General features: G+C 40.8%; 2 protein-coding genes across 3 annotated transcripts in view; one reads left to right on the forward strand and one right to left on the reverse strand.

Annotated features, from left to right (window-relative positions):
• Window positions 1–436: 436 nt before the first annotated feature.
• The window catches only part of poc1a (POC1 centriolar protein A), a 58,638-nt gene continuing 35,262 nt past the window's right edge, over window positions 437–23,812 (forward strand). The window contains exons 1-7 of one of the 2 annotated variants that reach the window (XM_038697491.1): window positions 437–620; window positions 4,278–4,362; window positions 4,515–4,686; window positions 4,934–5,113; window positions 5,354–5,461; window positions 6,025–6,140; window positions 9,065–9,198. In XM_038697491.1, the coding sequence (XP_038553419.1) occupies window positions 606–620; window positions 4,278–4,362; window positions 4,515–4,686; window positions 4,934–5,113; window positions 5,354–5,461; window positions 6,025–6,140; window positions 9,065–9,198 (810 nt within the window). In that variant the 5' untranslated portion in view covers window positions 437–605. Of the gene's footprint in view, window positions 621–4,277; window positions 4,363–4,514; window positions 4,687–4,933; window positions 5,114–5,353; window positions 5,462–6,024; window positions 6,141–9,064; window positions 9,199–23,812 lie in introns of those variants that run through there. The other variant, XM_038697492.1, reaches the window with a different exon arrangement.
• On the reverse strand, window positions 2,343–3,199 carry b9d2 (B9 domain containing 2). Its single transcript, XM_038697493.1, has one exon. The coding sequence runs from the start codon at window positions 3,031–3,033 to the stop codon at window positions 2,506–2,508; it is 528 nt and encodes a 175-aa protein (XP_038553421.1). The 5' UTR covers window positions 3,034–3,199; the 3' UTR covers window positions 2,343–2,505.

Below are 23,812 nucleotides of genomic sequence, written 5' to 3' on the forward strand. Positions count from 1 at the left end.
TTATTATTCATTTATTAGCCTGCTGTTTCTCTTCTCTTTATTGTTTTATATGTGAAAGTTATATTATGCTTGTTTGTTGTCTGGGGAGAAAAAAACATTATTGTATTGTACTATGCCATTTTTGTTTTTAAAATTACTTTGAGATATTTCAATAAACGACTTCTAACCGTGCTACACTGCTGACACCTGGCGGTCACGGTGCGTCATTACACCTTAAAATAAACATTTTCACTTGAATGTCTAGATGGATTAATATCATATCAATAATTTACTCTTGATCGCCCAGCTTATAGCATTTTATTGGATCATACGTGTACAGTATCATATCTGTGACATCGAAGCTTAGCTACACAGAAACGCTATTAACGGTAGCTTTCCCTTTAAGGATTCTGACCGGACGCTCAGCGCCCAATCGCGGCGCGTAAACTGAACTTTGTTGTTGTCAGCAACTACCAGCTAATATGGTTGTAAGCTAGCGCTCGCCGGTGAGCCAACAGTACAGTATCGTTTGTCTCTTTCACCGTAATAAAGAAGTACAGTACAGGGACGGTTTTAACGGTCAGAACAGCCGCTCGCATCAGATCTTTGTCTGCGATATCAGAAAGATGACTTCTGCACTGGTGAGTGTAACTGGTAACATTAGCTGCACTTGCCGTTGTTACTTCAGCCGGAAGTTCGTTTCATGTTTGTAGCTTCACTTACAATTGTAGCAACAGAGAAGTGCTTTTGTATGATATCTGTTGCTTTAACATAATTTACCCGATATACAGATGGGTAACAAGTTAAAGGAAAAACCAACATGAAGTGAGTCAGGCCACCATGAGCCTAAACAACAGCTTCAGTGCTCCTTGTCAAGTCTGTGGAGCTCTATTGGAGGGATGAACACCATTCTTCCCAAAGTTATTCCTTTATTTATATAATAACCTGTAATTAATCAGGTAATATCATTGAGATCAAGATCCCTTTTGCAAAAGAGACCTGGGTAGAGCAGATAGAAAGGAGAACAAACACAGCCAGACACAATTAAAGGATCAAGATCTATTTTACAAGAGTGACCTGTTAAGAGCAAATAGAAAGGAAAAACAGACCGACATAACAAAAGGACATAAAGCATCAGAGACAGTTACAGACATAACTAAATAGATTTTAAGATGAAAGTTTAGCATATATTATATAATCTGGTCTTATTGAGATTGTGGTGGAGAAAATATCAGGCTGGGACCAATTGGTAATCACTTCACAAATATGGAAGCGTATTTTAGAACGTAATGTTACAAGGCTGTACGGGTCAAGTCTACAGCATAACTCATTTCAGAGCTTAAGAACAACTAAAAACTCAGACAAAGAAATCAACCCACTGTGACATAAAATAAACCCTTTTAACTTACTTGCTGTGATTGTTTTTTACAATTTATTGTCACACAATGTTAAAGTTAATTACTATTTTGTCTACCATGCTTTTCCTGCAAGCTTTACATTCACACTTGTGTAATAAACATAGCCGACGTCATGAAATTCACGCAGGCTGTATGTTAAATAATTTAAAAGTAACAGATTGCTTCACTGTGGTAAAGTGACAACTACTGAAAGTAGTTCTTGTGTCATTTCATGTATGCTGCTGAGGTGTCATATTTAGGTTTTAGTTACAGATCTGATACTTTATTTGCCCTTCAGAATTGCAGTTACTCAACATAACATGAATCTATGTAAAGCTTGTGATGTAGGATGGATTGAAATTCATGAAAACTGGCATAGTGCTGAAAAGGGAGGTTCTTAACGTAAATGTCTGTTATTTATTGCCATAGACAGTGCTAGGCGTCTCCCCATTGGAACATTTCCAAGTCCTGGATGCACAGTAAACTATTCCTGCTGAGCCATCAGTATGAATGTTGAGCAAATCATTTGATTCATCTAATTAGTAGCTTGATATACTGTTAACCATGTCAATTATCTTGGTAGAACGTTTTAATACTTAAGTACAGTTTTGTTTTTATAGCACCATTATTCATGCCTGGCTTTTATGTCTGTATCTTTTCTGTTAATCCCATGTTTGTGTTTTTGAGGAAGGTGAAAGATTCAAATTTAGATTAGCAAAGGGCTGCTTATGAATGACAATCAATGTCAAAATACACAGAATATAATTAAAAATAAAAGCCAGTAAAATAGGATTTATGTGTAGTTTAACAATTTGAATATTCAATTTTAAAAGAACTTTCTCGTTAATAATGTGGGATGAAGCTAAATGAGGCTTATTTGTGAATGATCTGGTTAATCTCCATCCATTAGCTGCACCAGTTTATCCTTGAGGGGCGGGGGCTTCAACAAATCAACAAGGAACCAACTTCGTTAAGACGATAGTTTCTTTATTTACATAAACCTTTGTAACGTTATAGAAAAAAAACACACAAACGCAATTTATAAAAAAGTACAAAACTGTGCTCAGACCTCCGCCTGCACGATATATAATCCATCAGAATACCCTAAAGTCTTTTCCATTTCACTGTGTTAACTCTCGACGCCATATTTGTCGAAGTGTCTCACGATAATGCCTAGCTCCAGCTCTACGGTTCCCATGGCCTCGGTGTGCAGTCTGTATCTGTCCGCCCCGCTGTATACGAGATCCGGGGTGCGGAGCTGGGGACCTCCGCCGACAAACATTTGCGCCAACTGCTCTTGCCAGGAGCCGATCGGCCTCCAGGTCACGCAGCTTATCCGGTGGTGTCCAGGGCTAGAGGGGACATGGCAGTACCCGTAACCGTACAGCTGGCAGCGTCCGAAATAGTCCTGGTGCCACACTTGGAGGTGAAGCTTTGGCCAGCCTTGGAGTCCCTTAGTCGCGTAGTGCAGATCAATCGGATGACTCCAGTACGCCATGTCTCCTGTTTGGGGGATATCCACCTGGGTCTGACCCTCCTTCAGCCCGGACAGAAGACGCCACGCTCCTCCTGTATGAACTCCCCATTTGCAAAATAGACTGTTTTGTGGGAACCCACTGGCCCCAACGATCTGGCCTATAATGTGCAGCTCTGCCATGTTACAAACGCCCCCTTACACAAAAACATGCGGCGCCGAAAGTCCTCTCTACTCTTCCTCCGAGCTTAACGGCTACCGTTGGTAACGGCTAACGGTAGTTCAACGGCTAGCAGTGACTAGCACCACAGCTCGCGTCTCCTTGGTAACTCAGCTGGCTGTCCTCGCGTGGCACCCTGAAAAAGCGTATTCAGGCAGGAGTTCCTGTCTCGATGCGTGCTGATCCCGCATTATTGAATATGATTTAAAGACTCAAACCCCAGCATCTACCGAATTAGTGTTAGTTTCCCCAACATATTACTTGAAAAATAGCTAATTTGACTGTTAGAGATTGTTTGCGGTGGAACATATTAGGAGCTGTGTCCTGACAAACTTAGTGCAGGGCATAAGTCTTTGACTTGTTTGGCATCGTTTATTTAAAAACTACTGTGAACTGGAGACAAACTAAGCGGACAGATAATTTCTCATAATCAGCCAGTGATGAGTGAATTCAGCTTTACTTCTAGCCTCAAAACAAGTGTTAAGTTATTGGTTTGTCTGGATGTGATTTAAAGAGGCTTTAGAGTCTAGTCTAACTAGTACACTGTGAAACAGCGCCACCCCATGGCTGTAGTTTTTCTAGATTTTGCTTTTTTTCTTTTTAGCAGAAATTCCAGAAAATGCACTATATACTCAAAATCGGTCCCCCTTTTTGTTTATGTTTTAGTCTGGCGAGTGGAGGGAGTGGAGGCTGTTATAGTAGCATATTAATGCCCAAGGTTCAGGAATGATAATTTAAACGTTCAGATATAGATGTTATGGGCCTTTTTCACAGCAGACACGTCTTCATAGAAAAAATGTGTTTTAATGAACACACACTTCACAAAAAAACTCCTAATAATTGTGGCTACATAATGTAAGTAGCTGGATTCTCAGTAGCATTTTTTATGACACTTCAGTATTATACATGCCCCAAGGTTGCTTTACTTGCCTACAAGCTGTATTGAAAACAGAGTACAGTCAGCTGTACATAATTCATTGCAGAGAATGCCATCAGTTTTAAGCAAAATATGACAATTATGGGGTTGTTTGCTCATGTTGCCAGGCCAGTGTCAATCATATCACACACCCACACCTTCCTTGATGAAGCAGATTAGCAGTTTTTGGGCGTTATACTCTTGATAAATAATAGACAAGGGAGATAAATGCTTAAGATTTGTAACAAGTTTAATATATGGCTGCTGTAATCTGTCTCTCTCTCCATACAGTCTGATCCAACTCTAGAGAGACATTTCAGGGGTCACAGGGAGACTGTGGCTAGTGTTGACTTCAGCTGCAACACAAAACAGATAGGTAACTGCTACTTCATGTTACTCCATGTCTTGTCTGTGTTTGTCTGAGTGTGGCCAGATCATTGTCGTTTTATTTTATTTTACGTGTGGTAGGTTTTTCACAATCATACACAATGTGTTCAGTTCTCTCAACCGTGGTCTCTCCTCTTTCAGCCACTGGCTCTATGGACTCCTGTGTGATGATCTGGCACATGAAACCTCAGATGCGAGCGTATCGTTTTGATGGACACAAAGATGCTGTCACTTCTGTGCAGTTTTCCCCCTCTGGCCACCTGGTGGCCTCGGCCTCCAGAGACAAGACTGTACGTCTCTGGGTGCCCAGCATGTGAGTTTTGAAGTTATTCACCTTTGTGTTTTTTAGTACATCTCTATTATCTTTCATTATTTGTGTATGCCACTAGAATGCTACCACAAAGGCCTGTGACGCTGACCGATAAAAACAAACAAAAGAAGACAGTTGTAGCGAACCTACTGCTTCTGCCAGCACAGAAGAAGGCACACATTTCTGAACACCCACTGGCTTTTTGATTGTTTGTTTTTAACTTTAGTGTTGTCTTGCTGTGTGTGTACAGGAAGGCTGAGTCAACAGCTTTCAGGGCTCACACTGCCACCGTGCGCAGTGTTAACTTTTCTGGGGACGGACAGACTCTGGTCACAGCTTCTGACGACAAGACCATAAAAATCTGGACTGTCCACAGGCAAAAGTTTCTGTTCTCTCTCAACCAGCACATCAACTGGGTCCGCTGTGCCAAGTAAGATGCAAACATACATAAAGGTTTCGCAGTTATACCGTATATCATTTGCTCCTTCAGATATTCCTACTTATTATATTGTTAGTTGTATTTTTGTATTTACATTAATATATACCTAGATTCTATACATTTCTGAATAGATTCACAGCTTTAATGAATACATGTCATTAGTAAAATTGAAGCTGAAGACACAGATTGCGGCCAGTTTTTGATCTACAGTTTCTAATACATTTCTTGCAGGTTTTCTCCAGACGATCGTTTGATTGTGTCGTCCAGTGATGATAAGACAATAAAGCTGTGGGACAAAAACAGCAGAGAGTGTATTCATTCTTTCTATGAACATGCTGGGTGAGCACTTGAAACCAGAATGATGCATGAGGAGAAATGCGGATAAGAAATGCTCTAATGTGTGTCTGTGTGAGAACAAGCAGGAGCCAAATTTCTTTTCTGTCAGTGTTTCCTTTGATATTTTTATAAATGTTTAGGATTCATAATCCAGAGCATTATTTCTACTAGTGTGTGTAATTATTTTTTTTTTATATAGAAAAATAGACTTGTATTTACACTGGTGTTTAAACAACAACAACTAACAAAAAGGTGACTTTTAATTGTGTTAATTGTGTAAAAAAACAAAACAAAATCAATTCAATTCAATTCAATTCAATTTTATTTATATAGCGCCAAATCACAACAACAGTTATCTCACAGCGCTTTTCATAAAAGAGCAGGTCTAGACCGTACTCTGTGATGATAATCAAAATCAAAAATGTTCTCTGTGCGTGTTTCCAAGTAATATTTTAGAATAAAAGTTTTGTGTTAGTTAGTATTAACCTGCCAGAGTAATGCATTTTAAGTACTGTAAAATCTTGTCCAAAGACCCTCTGTAAATGTCATGTTTTCTTTCTCCGAAGTTATGCAAACCATGTAGATTTCCATCCCAGTGGAACATGCATCGCTGCAGCCAGTACTGACAATTCTGTCAAGGTGTGGGACATCAGATCCCATAAGATGCTACAGCACTACCAAGGTAAAGACACTGTATAAAGGAAGTATTTAGTATACAATAAAGTCATTTGAAGATTATTGTAATAACCACAATTTACATTCAATCACTGCATATTTGTAGCTTTGATGCAAAGCCATTATTTGCATTAATAAATTACAATCACATCAATCCTAAATACATACTTATAGAAGCATTTACTACACGCTGCAAGACAGTTTAGCAAGCCTTGATGTCTTATAGCTGTGACATTAATGTAAATAATGTAAATTTTATACTTGAATAACACAGGTGCGTTTTACAGGCTGTATAATATGCTGGTCCCCTAACACAGTAAAGGCAAGACCACAGGCCAGTGTTTGTGTTCGGGAGAAAAATGTCTTAGTCTTATATGGCAAACTGTCATCCACTCCCAGTACAGCTAAAGTGAAGCCTCACCTTTTAAACACAGCGAAAATGTAGCTGAGCTTTACAAATAACTGAAATAACACCAAGATAAAATTAAGCTTTAAAGCATCACGATTAGAGTGGTAATCAAGATTAATGATTTCTTGCATATTCAATAAACCAAATGTTGATGCCTCTGTTCAGACGGCCAGTTGGTCTGATTGTTCTAATCAGCTCTCTTAAATGGATTTGAGTTGTGAGATCTAATAATGGATAATCACATCTGTCTGAGGAGACAGGGCATGAAGATAAAAGCCTCTCCTCTTCTCTCCTCTCGTTTTCTTCCCCTTTCCACTGTGCTTCACTTCACATAATGTAGTTAATTACCAATTGTGCCAGCCTTAAGTGTAAAATGGTGGTTAAAATGTGGGGTGGCTAATGTTAGATACCCATGGGAATTATTGGAAATTGGTAGTATGTTTAGACTTTTAGAATCATCTTACCTTGGTTTTGTGTTTATTGGAGTATTTACCTTTTTCACTATCCTTGTGTGAACCTCAGCCATACCCAAACGAATACATTCCCCCTGCTCACGGTATAGTTGGATGCAGTTTTTCGGCATCTTTTTGCAGCTGTGGTACCAGTTTACCTTATATGTGACATAGCATCTTGCAGCCAGCAGAGGGACCATGTCGCTTGTCGAATGTCTGCTATCTTCATTTTGTTCCAGTCAAGAAAACCAATCAACACATGGTGGACTAATTTCAAGTTTAGGGAAGTTTTGATTAGTTGCTATAGGCTACTATACTTGGTGTGATGATTTGTACTAATGCAATCCTGATTTTACGCCATTCTAAGATTTTACGCCAAGTTACACAGCAACTGAGGCATTGTAGTGTAAAGCAGCAGTACACTTCAGTGGGATTCAGGTAACCTTGAGCAAGACACCGAACTCTAAACTGCCCTTTAGGGCTTTTATAAAATAATAATAATAATATTTTGTAGGGCTGCAACTGACAATTATTTTCACTGTCAATTAATCTGTCGATTTTTCTCAATTAATCAATCAGTTGTTTGGCCTATAAAATGATGCAAAATGTTGATCAGTGTTTCCCAAAGCCCCAAGATTTTGTCTTGTTTTGTCCGCAACGTAAAGATATTTAGTTAACTGTCATAGAGGAGTAAAGAAACCAGAAAATGTTTACATTTAAAGGTTCAGTGCGTAATATTTAGGGTGATCTATTGATAGAAATGCAATATAAGTTTTCAGTGGCATATAGACCTTACATAATGAACCGTTATGTTTGTATTACGTTAGAATGAGCCATTTCTATATACATACACCGCAGGTGCCCTTACCTGGAAGTTTCCATGTTGCGCCGCCATATTTCTACAGAAGCCCAAGCGGACAAACTGCTCTACAGAGCGCGTTTCATTACTACGTTGAATACATATAAGAAGTAGTAGTAGTAGTAGTAGTAGTAGTAGTAGTAGTAGTAGTAGTCTGGTTTGTTAGAAGTACGAAGACAAGTGAAATTTGGACAAATGGAGGCCCACATGTATTATTTAGCACAAGGGCCAACAGAGCGTGTTGACTACTGTAGCTTCTTCTGCTTGCTTGCAAAGGAGTGGTGAGCAGTGACTGATGGTGCATTCATGTGTTGGAATAATCAGAATTTTCTTTCTTCCTTAAATCTTTATTGCAAAAATAGGAATAAAGTGTACATGGGACATACAGAAGTTTACAGGACAGTATACAAATATATAAGAAGACCCCAATATTAATAAAACTTTGTCAGGGGTAGTCTATAATATGTAAAGGTATTAAAAGAGGACCATATGTTGAAACTCTTTTTGTTTTTGGATTGACAAATTAAATTGCTCTGATAATGCTAATCCAACACATCTTTGTAGTAGCGGCCATGTTGAATCCACATTCTCACTTAAGAGCACATGAACACACAATGAAGTCGGAAGAATGACTTCACAAGTCGGGAAATGGGACCATCCGAGGAACACGTAAATGCACAGTGAGCTGCTGGTTGCAATTCTCAACCCTCGCCACTAGATGCCACTAAAACTTACACACTGAACCTTTTAAGAAGCTGGTATCAGAGAATTCCGACTTTTTTTTCTTAAAAAAATTACTCAAACCGATTAATCAATTATCAAAATAGTTGGATTAATTTAATAGTTAACAACTAATTGATTAATTGTTGCAGCTCTGGAATTTTGTCTCTGTCTAAATAAGATAAGAATAACTTTACATTTTGCCATTGTTATTGTCATCATGATTTTGATCATCAGTAAGTTTTTTTGTTGTTGTTGTTGTTTTTTTTAATTATTATTTTTATTTAACCAGTAAAAAATGTGAATCTGTAAAGCTGCTAAATACAGTAAAGCCTGATGAAGAACAAGATTTTAACTTTATGTCTTGACTTGCTCAAGGATACACTTCAGTTTGAATTATAGTAACATGATTCTTCTAGTCTTTTCAAAAGTGTGTGTGTGTGTGTGTGTGTGTGTGTGTGTGTGTGTGTGTGTGTGTGTGTGTTTTCCAGTTCACAGTGGTGTGGTGAACACTGTGTCTTTCCACCCGGCTGGTAATTTCCTCATCACTGCGTCCAGCGATTCCACAATGAAGATACTGGACCTTGTAGAGGGCAAGCTACTGTATACGTTGCACGGACACCAGGTAGACACACGCAGATGACACATGACTACCGTTTAGATATCCTGCAGGCCGAACTGTGCAGTTTACCCATTCAGGATCACGATGGTTTTGGGCCTGCTCTGCTGTTTTGAGTGTGTGTGTGTGTGTGTGTGTGTGTGTGTGAAAGAGGGGACGGAGGTGTGAGTGTGTTTAACATGTCCTTTGTGCATGTCTGATTGTCTGAAGTGTGTGTGTGTGTGTGTGTGTGTGTGTGTGTGTGTGTGTGTGTGTGTGTTTTATGCCTTTTTTTGTATGTGGAGTATTTTAGTACTTGCCATGCGAGCGGGCGGCCCACTCATGATGACTCATCTCAGGGTTGTTGGAAGGAAACAGAACTGTGTTTCTGCCTTTGTTCCTCTGGATCCTCTTCTTCTCTTCCTCCTCTCTGTTTCCATCCCGTCCTTTTTCTCCAACTGTAAAACTGTGTGTTCTGGGGATGTTTTAGCATCGCCACCATCATTACCATCCTCATATTCCTCCTTGTCCTTCTCTATTTCCCCCCACCTCCTCCCTTTCTCCTCTCATGTACTCACACTTTGGCCTGCTGGACTAGTTGGCCGGATGGCTCGGTGACTGTATCTGTTTGTTTGAACAGCTGATGGACTGGCTTGCTGGCTAGTTGTGGAAATCGGTGGCTCGCCAGTACCACACGTGGTCCATCTGGTTATCCATCCCTCTGTACAGGTTGCTCGTCTCTTATTCTCTTTGTGTCACCTGTGCTTCTCTTCAACCGTTTGCCAACACTCTTCTGTTTGTCAAGATAAAAAAAGCAGTTTTCCCCCTTCTCTCTTCACACCTCCAAATTTGTCATCTCCTGCACTCTGTCTCCATTTCTGTTGTTGTTGTTTGGTTGAGGTTTTTTTTGGCTCGGTGGTGACTCTGCCAATCTGTTGGTGCTGGGAGCGCTCAGGGTGTTAATTGTCTCTCCAGTCGCATAGCTTGAGATGGGAGAGACCCCCATCTGTTTGCTGTGGATGTGTAGGTTTATGTGTCTGCTTACATTTCCGCATGTGTATGGACCTATGTGCATGTACTGTATGTGGGTTTTTTTTTTCTGTTTGGTCTGACAAACGTGTTGTTTACCTCGCCTTAGGGGGACCTTACCTGGCTAGGTTGAATCAGCCTGATTTAGGCTCATTTGACTTTCTGCTTTTCTGTCTTACAACTGACTTTCTTTTTTAAATTATTTTTTTGTCAGGTGAGACTTGATTTTAGAAGCTGAAAAGCAGGTATGGCAAGACAAAAAATGTACATGCTGTTCTATTAAAAGTACCCTGTGGAGTTTTTGGCCAATATGTGCTGTACTCAGCCGACCTGATCTCCTCGGGCAGGCTGTTCCAGAGCCTCGGGGCCCTGACTGCAAACGCTCTGTCCCCTTTAGTTTTCAGTCGAGACTCTGGAACAGACAACAGACCTCTGCCCGAGGATTTCAAAGTACATGCTGGTGTGTATGGGACTAAAAGGTCAGAAATATAACAAGGCAAGAGGCCATGAAGAGCTTTAAAAGTGATCAATAAAATTTTAAAGTCAAGTCTAAAACATTCTGGGAGCCAGTGTAATGAAGCTAAAACAGGGTAATGTGGTCATATTTCTTTGTTCTGGTTAAAAGCCTGGCAGCTGAGTTCTGGACAGTCTGGAGCGGATCAATAGATTTTTGGGTTAAGCAAATAAAAAGGCTGTTGCTGTAATCCAGGCATGATGAAATAAAGGCGTGTAAAATGGTCTCAGTGTCCTTAAAAGTTAACATAGATCGTATTTTTGATATATTTCTAAGCTGATTAAAAACATAATTGCACTAGCTTTGTAGTGTGCTGCTCAAAACTTAAATTACTATCAGACCGGACACCAAGATTCTTTGCAAATGGCTTAATGTGATTCACTAGGGAACCAGCAGACTGCCATCTGATGGGACCCAATTACCAGGATCACTGTTTTGTCTAAGTTCAGCTTTAACTTCATTCAACAACAGCATTCCAGCGTCTGTTGAACTGACGGGCAAGTACATTCGTGTGTCATCAGCATAAATATGAAAAGAGACACCATGTTTCTGGATAATGTGTCCAAGGGGAAGCAAATACAAGGAAAACAAAATAGGTCCTAAGACCGACCCCTGAGGCACTCCATATTTAACCGGACAGAATGAAGAGACACAGTTGTTTACAGACACACAGAACCTCCTATTGGACAGGTAGGATGAAAACCATTCTAAGGCAGTAAGAGATCCCCACCCAGTGCCTCAGTCTGTCTAACATGATGTTGTGGTCAGTGTTGTCAAATGCAGCGCTAAGGTCCAGGAGTACCAGGACTGAGCACATGCCATCATCAGCAGACATTAAGAGGTCATTGGTGACTTTAAGCAAGGCAGTCTCAGTGCTGTGCTATTTCCTGAAACCAGATTGAAACTTTTTTTTAAATTATTTATTTGGCCTTAAGGATACACACAATGTGTTTGTTGTTTGTTATAATTAACTGTTTCTTTTTTAATAGTTGAGTATAAGGAAACATCTGGCTGTGTTTCATTAGTAGTTCCACTTCCCCTCATTCACCTCCCCTCAGACCTTAATATTACGTAACAGCATACATCACTCAGAGGCCACTTGGAGAGCAGCAGGAATGTGGGCAGGGGATGAGCGTGGGGATTTAAATGAAACGCACCTGCCCCTGTACACTTTCAACCCAAACTATCACGGATCAACCAGCAGTTGTAAGCTTAGCGTTGTACTGCTTTTTACATCCCTGCAGACTCATTTTAATGAGGCAAATGCGTCTTTTATGGATAATGGCAATACGTCAGCACATTGTAATTAGCTGCATCAGTTTCAGTTTTTATCATTTCTGTTTGTGATCTGTATCATGATTATCTATTTCTACAGGTTTTTGATATCTTGCAAAACAGCAATTTTTTTATGTGTTTACAGATAATGTTAGGAATCAAGAAGTTCAGTCAGTCATATAACAATCAGTAAAATATAAAGCTATCAATGAGATTTTCTTAAGAAACTTTCAGCAAACTATGAAGCAGGAGTTTTATCTACATTACTGCCAACTAACCATGGATGTATTTTCTTTCACCAAATGCATAACTGCAGTGCATTGTGTGTAGGGCTGAATGATTAATCGCATTTGCGATATTATCGTGATATGATAAATCGAGATTTTCTTATCGCAAAGGCTGCAATTAAGCACTGGTCACATGACACCCAAGAGTAAACCAGTCTGCAGAGGAAGCATCAGCTTCGCACATTACGCTGAACCTTGACTTGTTGTATAATGGCCTTAAGCTTGACTGAAGCTGACACTACAGAAACTGAAGTGTCACACAGGGAATGAAAGTAGCACCCGCCTCGCGTGGGTAACTTGGGGGTGGTCACTTGGGTGAAATTGTCGGGCCATCCGCGCTTTGGTGGACAGGAAAAATGCATAACAGAAACACACGTGTAGTAAGGTAAGCATATTGTGGCGATCGGCGCCTGCGTCACACACACAGCCACCGGACAGCTCAGGAAATATCTATGTAACAGTGTCCAAAAGAGGCCCAGTCTGTGAGTTACATCCAGTGCGCTGCTTCTGCATCGGAGTTTGCGGGGGAACTCCGGTGTTGTCGGAGAATTACTGAGCTTATCTATTAAACAGGAGAGGCATCACTTGGTTTTATTTTCTTGGCCAACTTTTGAATTTAACCTCAAAATGAGTGCTTTTCTCCACTATTGCTCATAATAATAATTCATCACCTAATTTCATCATAACACAGGCCTGGCCTACAAGAAAGTGTGTGTTTAATATATCTAATATTGTGTTGGTCACTGATTTACTGCTTGTCCGTTTTGAATAATACAGAAGGTAAAGAGCTTAAAAATTAATTGCATATTAAATCGCAAATATATTATAAAATATAAAATATTGGCAAAAAAAATCGCAATTAGATTATTTTCCAAAATTGTTCAGCCCTAATTGTGGGTGATATACACCTCTGGAGTGACCATCGTTGTTGACTCGCTCCCTCAGCCCAAATGGAACGATACTTATGATGACGACGAGAATTCCCCCATGAGCATGTTGACTCAATGAGGGCATGTTGAATGACATGAAACTCAGCCTCTGTCTGGGCCAGAGCGCATCTCTCAACCTATGATTTTAACTTGCCACTAGTTCATCATCTCAATGGCCCCTGTTAAAGAGGAATTGGAAGTGACTGGAGAGAAGAAGCGCTTTTGCCAAGAAATCTATCCAGGAATTCCTGGTTATATGTTGAAAATATACCCATCAAATGCCATTAAAATGAAGGCTATAATGTTGTAAACCTAAACTTTCCAACTTTATATTTAGTTGATTTTAACAGAGGGTTGCCGTCATCTGCTCTTACAACAAACTGAGACTTAGAATAAAAAGAGAAAGTAAAAGCCACAGGTCTCTGCTCTGTGAAATCTAGGCTACTTACCTAAATCGCCATTATTATTAAAACATCATGTATTAATCACGTTTTGCGCGGCTTGCCAATAGAGGACCGACCAGAGACGGAAGACGAAGTGGTCTGCCTACATGGTTGATAATGAGCCACTACACCGCTGATCTCTACAGTATCATGTGTTCGGGTTTTTTATTAAAAAGTTCAGTGTGTAAGACTTTACTTGATTAAAAACTTGGTAGCCTATGACGTTACAAGTCGCGGTGGAAATTTTACAAGCACAGACCAGGTAAAGCAGCAGAGAACACGCAGGGTGCAGATGTTGGTTTTGGTTGTTTGATAGGCTGCGCCATTAACAAGCCCACAAGCAGCTCACCTGTTGCCATGATAACGGATCACGGGTGGAAAAATACGGAAAAAAGACGAGTTGTGTGTCTTTTAGGCAACTTTATAAAATGTACTGCTGATGGAGAAAGTGGAGTAGAAGGGCGATTGGGGAGACAGAGAGAGTCTGGGCAAGCAGGTGTGCTTAACTGAGGTCTTGTGTGTCTGAGTGTGGGGAGAAGAGAATTCCAAGGAGGGTGCGAAGCACATTTAAAACGTTTAATAATAATGTTCGTGGGGATTAAAACCTGCTTTCACATGGTGGTATTATGTGAAAAAAATTTTCAGGCGGGGTTTTACAATCACGATGCCTTCTCAACCATCGACCATCTGCAGCAGGGGTTGTAGCCAATTCTGTGGTCTGGTCTCTGCCACACAGACCACTGGTCGCTACCACTAGGGGCGCTACCACTAGGGGCGCTAAAGATACTGGTCGCTGCCACACAGACCACTGGTCGCTACCACTAGGGGCGCTACCACTAGGGGCGCTAAAGATACTGGTCGCTGCCACACCGACCACTGGTCTCTGCCACACAGACCACTGGTCGCTACCACAGTCTCTGTGGTAGGCTCTTTTCTGTTCCTTGTCACACAAACTGTGGCTGTATTAAAAAAAGGTCAGTTTTTATACAGTACAGTAGACCTAAAGTGATCTTAGATCATTTAAATTATCTCAAATGGCAGATGATACAATTTTTTTGTCTAATAGAGAGGAATGGATCAAAGCAATTAGATGTGTTGAAGAATTTTCTACTGTATCAGGCTTAAGAATGAACTTGAACAAATCTGTTTATTAGGCTACCACTTAAGGAATGTGAACTATCAGAAGTTAATGGTATCCCTGTGATAAACCCAGTTAAATACCTGGGTGTGATAAGAATGAAAAACTCAATGCAATAACCTAAACTTCAGCCCTATGATTAAACAAATAATGAAAAAGGTTCAACATGTGGTGGATGAGGCATCTTTCACTGAATGGTAGAGTTCTACTATCTAATACTGAGGGAATATCCATATCTATGTATCCTTATCCCCCGAAATGCCTACTGAATTATAGAAAGAATTAGATAAGATCTTATTTAATTTCATTTGGAGGAACAAATGTCATTATTTAGGGAAAGATACCCTATGCAACATAAAAAATTGAGGTCTGGAGGTTTTAAGTTTTGAAATCTTAAACAATACTTTCCAAAGTTAAATGGCTAACTAAGTTGATAAAATGGCCTGGAAATGAATAGATAGTATTTTATTCGCATGGTTGCCGTTATTCAATTCAAGTATTTATACTTTGGTATTTGGTGCGAAGACATTGCGAACCAGACTTGATCTTTTAATTTGGCGAGAGAGGGCATGAGACGAGGCTCCACAGTCCTGGTTTGCTGCCACACAGACCACTCCTCGCTGCCACACCGACCACTGCTGCCACACTGGTTGTTGTGGTCGCTGCCACTAGGGGCGCTAAAGACGGTGGTCGCTGCCACACTGGTCGGTGTGGTCACTGCCACTAGGGGCGCTAAAGACGGTTGTCGCTGCCATACCGGTCGGTGTGGTCGCTGCCACTAGGGGTGCTGAAGATAGTGGTCGCTGCCACACTGACCACTGGTTGCAGTTGGTTGTATCTACTATGTAATACATCTTTATCATAATTCTTTGTTAAATATACTATGTTAGCGATTATGCCTACTCTTATTGTTGCACTACATATTGCGGTTTGTGTGGTTATAGCCTATCTACAGTAACAAATATATCTAGATCATAATACTTTGTTAAATATAGCCTACTAATTTTTGATTAACTATATTCTTATTGTTAAAATCAGTCTAACTTGGATTCAACTAACAAGTAGTGTTTTCCTTCACAGGTGACAACACTGGCCTTCTTCTTGTAGGCAAGAACCAAAGATAGAGAGATTTATTACTGCAGGTTAACCAATGCAATATACAGTGCACCAATAAGAATATAGGCATAATCGATAATATTGTAGGCTATATTTATCAAAGTATTGTGATCTAGATAGATGTATTCGCCTACTGTAGATTGGCTACAACCACACAAACTGCAATATACTATACACCTACAGTGCATCAGTAAGATATAATAGAGTATATTTTACAAAGTATTGTGATATAGAAAGATGTACACACACACACACTTTCATTCACAGGTGATAACACAGGCCTTGTTATAGGCAAGGACTAAAGATAGATAGATGTAGGCTATTACTGTAGGTATAACCACACAAACTGCAATATATAGTGCAACAATAAGAATAGGCATAATCCATAATATTTTAACAAAGAATTATGATAAAGATGTATTACAGTAGATATAACCAACTGCAACCAGTGGTCAGTGTGGCTGTGACCACTGTCTTTAGCGCCCCAAGTGGCAGCGACGTCACACCGACCAGTGTGGCAGCAGTGTGGAGCCTCTTCTCATGCCCACACGCACAAACACACACACAGCAGTCCACTACTGCGATATTGCAACAAAGTTTGAGTTTCAATAGCTTGAAAAATGCCACCAAAGACTATTGCTCAATTTCGCCCTTTATGGTAGGTATAATTCCCTTCCCTTATAGACTGTGGTAGTGACCAGTGGTCTGTGTGGCAGCAAGGCAGTGACCAGTGGTCTGTGTGGCAGCCTGGCAGCAAGGCAGCGACCAGTGGTCGGTGTGGCAGCCTGGCAGCCTGGCAGCAAGGCAGCGACCAGTGGTCGGTGTGGCAGCCTGGCAGCCTGGCAGCAAGGCAGCGACCAGTGGTCTGTGTGGCAGCCTGGCAGCAAGGCAGCGACCAGTGGTCGGTGTGGCAGCCTGGCAGCCTGGCAGCAAGGCAGCGACCAGTGGTCGGTGTGGCAGCCTGGCAGCCTGGCAGCAAGGCAGCGACCAGTGGTCGGTGTGGCAGCCTGGCAGCCTGGCAGCAAGGCAGCGATCAGTGGTCAGTGTGGCAGCCTGGCAGCCTGGCAGCAAGGCAGCAATCAGTGGTCAGTGTGGCAGCCTGGCAGCAAGGCAGCGACCAGTGGTCTGTGTGGCAGTGACCAGTATCTTTAGCGCCCCTAGTGGTAGCGACCAGTGGTCGGTGTGGCAGCGACCAGTATCTTTAGCGCCCCTAGTGGTAGCGACCAGTGGTTGGTATGGCAGCGACCAGACCACAGAATTGGCTACAACCCCCTCTCACCATCTGTCAGCCGTCGCCGATGGATGATGGCATCGTCTATCGGCCCAACCCTAGTGGTGAGGATTGCGAATTGCAACCAGCGGCTCACGGTGCATTCACGTGTTCCTCGGATGGTCCCATTTCCCGACTTGTGAAGTTGTTCTTCCAACTTTAGGTAGTACAAGGTATTGAATTTTACTTCAAGATTCCTGTATATACCCTGATTTGGGTTTAAGATCAAAAGATGAGAATGAGACAAGACTTCAGAATTTTGTCTGATTATAATGGAACAAATGGTACTGAGTCTACTTGCTTGATTATCAAGTCAAATGCACAAATACTTACATTATGAAATTTGTATTTCTCAACTTGAAAAAAGAAGGAGCAAATATTGGCTGGTTAAATCTACAGTACATCTGTCCACTGCAGAGACTTTATCCACAACCTGGAGGAGGAACTAGCATACGTGAGTGTATTAGTATAATATCATAACATTATATAGAGTATAATGTTCAGTTAATAGTATTCTCTTAGTATAACGTTAATATTTTAATTACTATATTCAATATAATTTCATATAATAGTATACTATTTTACCACTAGTTTACAGTTACATCTGTTTCATTTCTGTGGGTTGATTTTTTAACATAATTATTATAAAATGGCTTTAATTTGTTAAAGTTAAGTACTAACCTATCAATAATCATATTGTTCAACATTGTAAAGTTTGCTGTAGTACATCAAACTTTTTTTATTATCCCGCCCCATCCAGGCCGTGATCGGTGACACTGACTAGCATGTCTGCTTTATGAAAACATGTTAAACAACAAAAGGCACCGATACAGATAACGTTAAATGACCCGCGAGCCAAACTTAAACCTTTCTTTACTTCTCCCTATGTTCTTCTGTCTCACCGCTTCAGCCGCTGCTGGCGTCTCTGTCTCTGTTACAGAGCAACTGTTATCGTGTCACCGGCATTCCTCTCGGTTCTCCGGTGGCGAGTCCGACTATCTTGTGAACGATTAGGGGCGGGGAGGGGGGTTATGGTAGGTTGTTTTCTTAAACATTACTCGCACACTGCTCATAAATATTTTCTCTGATTGCATGTAACATTATCTGTTTTAGAGGCACATGCGAGAGCCCGGTGTGGGCGAAGATAATGAGCAGACTGCAGCGCTCACAGAGAAGAGAGCATCACACACACTTTTTCTGTTTTATTAAATCGCACCCTTTTTGTGGTTATGTAATCGCACATGACGACATCGTGATAGCAATTGCAATTAGATTATTCGTTACACCATCAGTCAACGCTCACCCCTCCCTTTCCAAGTGCGCAGGTGAAGTTACGGTGGCCGACATGCTCTGTCAGCTCTTGTGCTAAATAATATGTGTGGGCCTCGATTTGTCCAAAGTTCTTTTCTTTTCTTATTTCTAACAAACCAGTCAAGTACTACTACTGCTATTACTAAAGTTACTTCTTCTTTTCTTCTTCTTCCGAATTCAACATAGTGATGAAACATGCTCTGTAGAAACATAGCGGCGTAACATTGCGAATTCCATGTAAGGGGACCCGCAGTGTATGTAGATAGAAATGGTTCATTCTAAGGTAACAAAAAACACAGTTTATTATGTAAGGTCTTAATGGATATTATATCGCATTTCTGTCAATGGAGCCTCCTCAATATTACACGCTGAACATTGAAATGATAGATTCCTTCTCGTTACAATGCAAGAAATCCTGGAATTTGATGATTTTTAATCATACATTTGTTCTTAACTCCTGCTGGGGTTAATTAGTTACTCCACACTGCACTTTCAAATTACTGTGGAGGTTGGACAGTGTTATTCCTAAAGCCTGTGTCAGAAACAATTTTGAATTAGTGTTTTGAGACTTCCACATTCATGTGCACAACACATAAGTCAGCCGCCGGATTCGTCTATGTAGAGTGTTTGAGCCTTTGTCAGCACACACATCATTGATGTTGATGATGTGTGGTTACAAGCCGACACCTGAATATAGACCCTCATCACATTACTGGTGCTAATGCTAATGCCAGTTAAAGGACAGATGTATACTTGCAGGGTTTACTGTAAACATCTCAAATATGTGATCAGATTTTATTGACTGAAATGCATATTTTGATGTCCTAATACCAGAAGTGTAGTGATGCGTTTATCCCATTTTTGCCCCAATATCATTTGTGATATTTAAAGAAGAGGCCGACCGATATGGTATTTTGAAGTCCGATGCCAATTTCGATATTTGAGGATTTTAAAATCCGATATGCTGATATATCTGCTGATATTTTGTTTCCCCCTTATTTTAAGAAACGCATTACAGAAACAAAGATTATCCCTAATATATGTTATGTTGAGACCTCACCAAGATACCATGACATAATGCAGTTTAAAAAGAAACTTTTTTTTATTGTTAAAGTACAGCAAAATATATTAAAACAACAGAAAACATTTTACAAATATCTGATTTGTTATAAATTATGGAGTACTACTAGTGAACATTAAATTAAATAGTGTATGTATTGTGGGGACCAGCGAAACAGAAACTATAAAAAATAAATATACATATATAAATATACTACTACTACCATTTATCAAATCTCAGGTCAATGCTATAATATTAATGATATACAAGGCTCTCCTACATTGGCAAAGAAAAGTATTAAATAAAATAGTTATTACCTTAGATCTGCCGCAATGACTGTTTTCTGCTATGTAGCATATTCACATCTAGTTTATCCCTTTACCAGCACTCTGTTAATTCTAGCCAAAGCTACGAGAAACCATTTCCTAACCACTACCTCAGAATCAAAATCCGCTTTATTGCCAGGTATGTGTACACATACGAGGAATTCGACTCAGGATTGTACATTGCTCACGATGTGCTTACTTGTACAAAAATACAATAATAAAATAAAATCAGACACAAACTACAGTATAGACAACCCTAACATACACACTATGAACAAAACAATTTAGACATATTGACAAATAGTGCAGTGATCAGAGTGCAAAGGATGCAAGAGTAAACTATTATTCTCATGTACATGTTGAAGGTGGACATGATATACAGGTACACATACAGTGTGATGGAACATAGTGCAAAGGATGCTGGAAAAAATAAATAAGACCTATGACCTTATGTTCCTGACACTGAGTCAGAAATCAGCTGTTCATCAGAGTGATGGCTTGTGGGAAGAAACTGCTTCTGTGTCTGTTGGTTTTGGCATACAGTGCTCTGTAGCGCCTACCAGAGGGGAGGAGCTGGAACAGATTGTGTCCGGGGTGAGATGGATCTGCAGTGATGTTTCCTGCCGTTTCCTGACTCTGTAAATGTATAAGTCCTGAATGGAGGGCAGGTTGGCACCAATGATTTTTTCTGCAGTCCTGTCTGTCCGTTGTAGTCTGCTCCTGTCCTTTTTGGTGGCAGATCCAAACCAGACAGTGATGGAGGTGCAGAGAACAGACTGGATGATGGCTGTGTAAAACTGGATCAGCAGGTCCTTAGGCAGGTTGAGCTTCCTGAGCTGACGCAGGAAGTACGTCCTTTGCTGGGCCTTCTTGATAATGGTGTCAGTGTTGGGCTCCCACTTCAGGTCCTGGGATTTAGTGGAACCCAGAAACCTAAAGGATTCCACAGCAGACAAAAGCCTGTTGAGTGTGGTGATGGGGGGCAGAGTGGGGGGGCTCCTCCTGACGTCCACGATCATCTCCACAGTTTTGAGCGTGTTAAGCTCCAGGTTGCTCTGGCCGCACCAGAGAGCCACCTGATCAACCTCCCGTCTGTAGGCCGACTCATCACCTTCCCGGATGAGGCCTTTGACCGTTGTGTCGTCAGCGAACTTCAGGAGTCTGACAGATGGGTCTCCTGTGGTGCAGTCGTTGGTGTAGAGGGAGAAGAGCAGTGGGGACGGCATACACCCCTGGGGGGGCGCCAGTGCTGATAGTCCAGGTGCTGGATGTGATGTTTCCCAGCCTCACCTGCTGACTCCTGTCAGTGGAAGCTGGCACAGTGAGCTGGGTGAGTTTGGTGCCGAGGATGTCCGGGATGATGGTGTTGAATGCCGAGCTGAAGTCCGCGAACAGGATCCTTGCATATGTCCCTGGAGAGTCGAGGTGTTGCAGGATGTGATGCAGACCCAAGTTGACAGCATCATCCACTGACCTGTTAGCCCTGTAGGCAAACTGCAGGGGGTCCAGCAGGGGGCCTGTAATGTCCTTCAGGTGGGCCAACACCAGTCTTTCAAAAGACTTCATGACTACAGATGTCAGGGCGACGGGCCTGTAGTCATTTAGTCCAGAGATGGAGGGGTTTTTTTGGGACCGGGATGACTGTGGAGCGTTTGAAACAGGAGAGAACTTCACACAGCTCCAGTGATTTGTTGAAAATCTGAGTGAAGATGGGGGCCAGCTCCCACCTGGCTCTAAAACATGCCGTCTATGATACAGTGACCCAGAGGAAACGGTGCTGTTGAAGGAATCTAATACTACGTGACTGTCTACAACGACGACCTGCAACTTTTGAGATTTCACACTAACGTTGCACGTTCAAAAGAGGAGCTAGATAGCTTGTTTGGCTGGAAGCCGTGTTAGATTCTTGTTCAGCTCATGTTTATTTACATGTCTCTTCTCATTTCCAACGTACCAACTGTAACGAGAGACAAGTGACTATTTAGAATACGTTAAAAAATACAGTTTAACTGCTCGTTAACGTCTGCTCATTAACGTTAGTGCACCTCTACTGATAAAATGGCATTAGCCAGCATTGTGGCTAATTTAGCAACGGACAGCGTTAGGTGCTGTAAGTGTTGTTAAAGAATATTTAGAAGTAATGAATTAGAGAGAAATGAGAGGACCTAACTGTTTCAGAAATAAATCTATCACGTTTGTCAGCAGCGAAGCCTCTACTACTCATCTACCATAACATTAAACACACTGCTGTGACCTGGGAGAGGGCAGTGAGAAACGGGAGGGTTAGGAAGTATGGTCTGGTAAGAGGAGAGGTGATTAGGGCTATTTTTATTTTTAAGTTATGTAATTGACGTGACAAATGACCAACTCACTGTGTACACTGAGTGTGAGAACTACCAGGAGCTACTCTTCGTACCTCCAGTAGACTCCTGTCAGCTGATGTTTTGCTCTGTAGCGCTGTAGTGTTGTTAACAGGGAAGTTGCAGAGCGCCCTCTGATGGGCAAACTATGCAACACTCATGACATGAGGGATGGATCTGACTCTCTGTTTCTTTTTTTGATAGTCATGTATCAGCTGTTTTAAACGCAGATGCAAATATATATCTCTAGGTGCTTATATGGGCAGATAATATATGCAAAACAATAAATCATTCGGGCTCTAATTTTAAGTATAAGCTGAGTACTGAGTATAAACTGAGTACTGAGCTAATACTAGTGCTCTTTGATTCTTTTTTTTAAATCTATGTATGTCTCCTTTCCTAATTGGAGATGTTCATACTCATACGCATAATTACAGTTTTATAGCAACACGGACTAAGAAACAGTATTTCATGTGGATGAGTGATACATAAAAGTAATGGATTTCTAAATGTTCTTAGTGGTACATTTTAAAAGGAATAACAGTACAGAATATAGCTATTACAAGCGTGTGATTGTTTATGTTAGTCATAACTTCATAAAGAGCACCATGTGGGGCCTGTCTAGTCTCTGCAACCCCTGTTAATTTCTCAGTACATAAAATGTGCCAGTTAGCTTCATTGCCCCGTCAGACTGTGTGTGTCTGGCCATGGCAAGTGCCAGTCTGGCAGCAGGCATTAGTCAGAGCGGAGACAGAACATGCTGTCTGTCAGGCCGCCGCGTTGCCATAGTGACACTGTCTGCTGCTCTCAGGTGCTTCTGGGAAACCATTCCTCACCCAAACCAGCCTGTCTGGGTGCCAGCCACAGGACACAGCTCCTTTTATTCTCCTCACTGTCCATTTATTTCCCCTTTGCTTTTTTTTTTTTTTTTGGTTTGTTCTCTTCTTCATTCTCTCTTTGAGCACAGTCAGAGGGCTCAGGCGGTAATGATTGACCCCATTCTTTTTGCATGGTGAGTTAGAGAAAAGAATAAACCAAGAGAGAGCATGATTTCTTGTTTTTTGAAACCTGAGTCTGTCTGCGCTACAAACACACCACAACAACTACAGCTACAACAACAACAGCCACATTATTCTAATAATAATTAATGAACACAACATACAAATTATGTAACGTTTATTATCATTATTATGGACATTAACACCCACACTTATACTGAAGCTATATTGCTTGGCAGAAGAAGAATATTTAATCATTCATATTATTCAAAGTTACTATGTTTAGTGTTTAAAAAAGAATGAATGGGAGGAATACAACACATAGATGGCGCCATTTTTACATAGATTGTTTAATTTTTTTAAGGCTGGAACAAACTTGTAAATTAATAATTTTGTCTGTAAATTGATTTTTAAAAAAGGCCCATCACAATTTTCTAAAACTCAATGTTGTTTTTTTCTGACCAACCTACAGATATTTGGTTTATTAACACATGAGACAAAGACATGCAGTCTCACAATGGTAATGTTGTCGTTTATGCTTGAAAAAGGACTTAAATGATTAATCATTTACCAAATAACTAATCA

Source organism: Micropterus salmoides, unplaced genomic scaffold, assembly GCF_014851395.1.
Source record: "Micropterus salmoides isolate LMB-PRFRI ecotype aquatic unplaced genomic scaffold, ASM1485139v1 Ms_hic_scaffold_4, whole genome shotgun sequence".
Taxonomy (NCBI): Eukaryota; Metazoa; Chordata; class Actinopteri; order Centrarchiformes; family Centrarchidae; genus Micropterus; species Micropterus salmoides.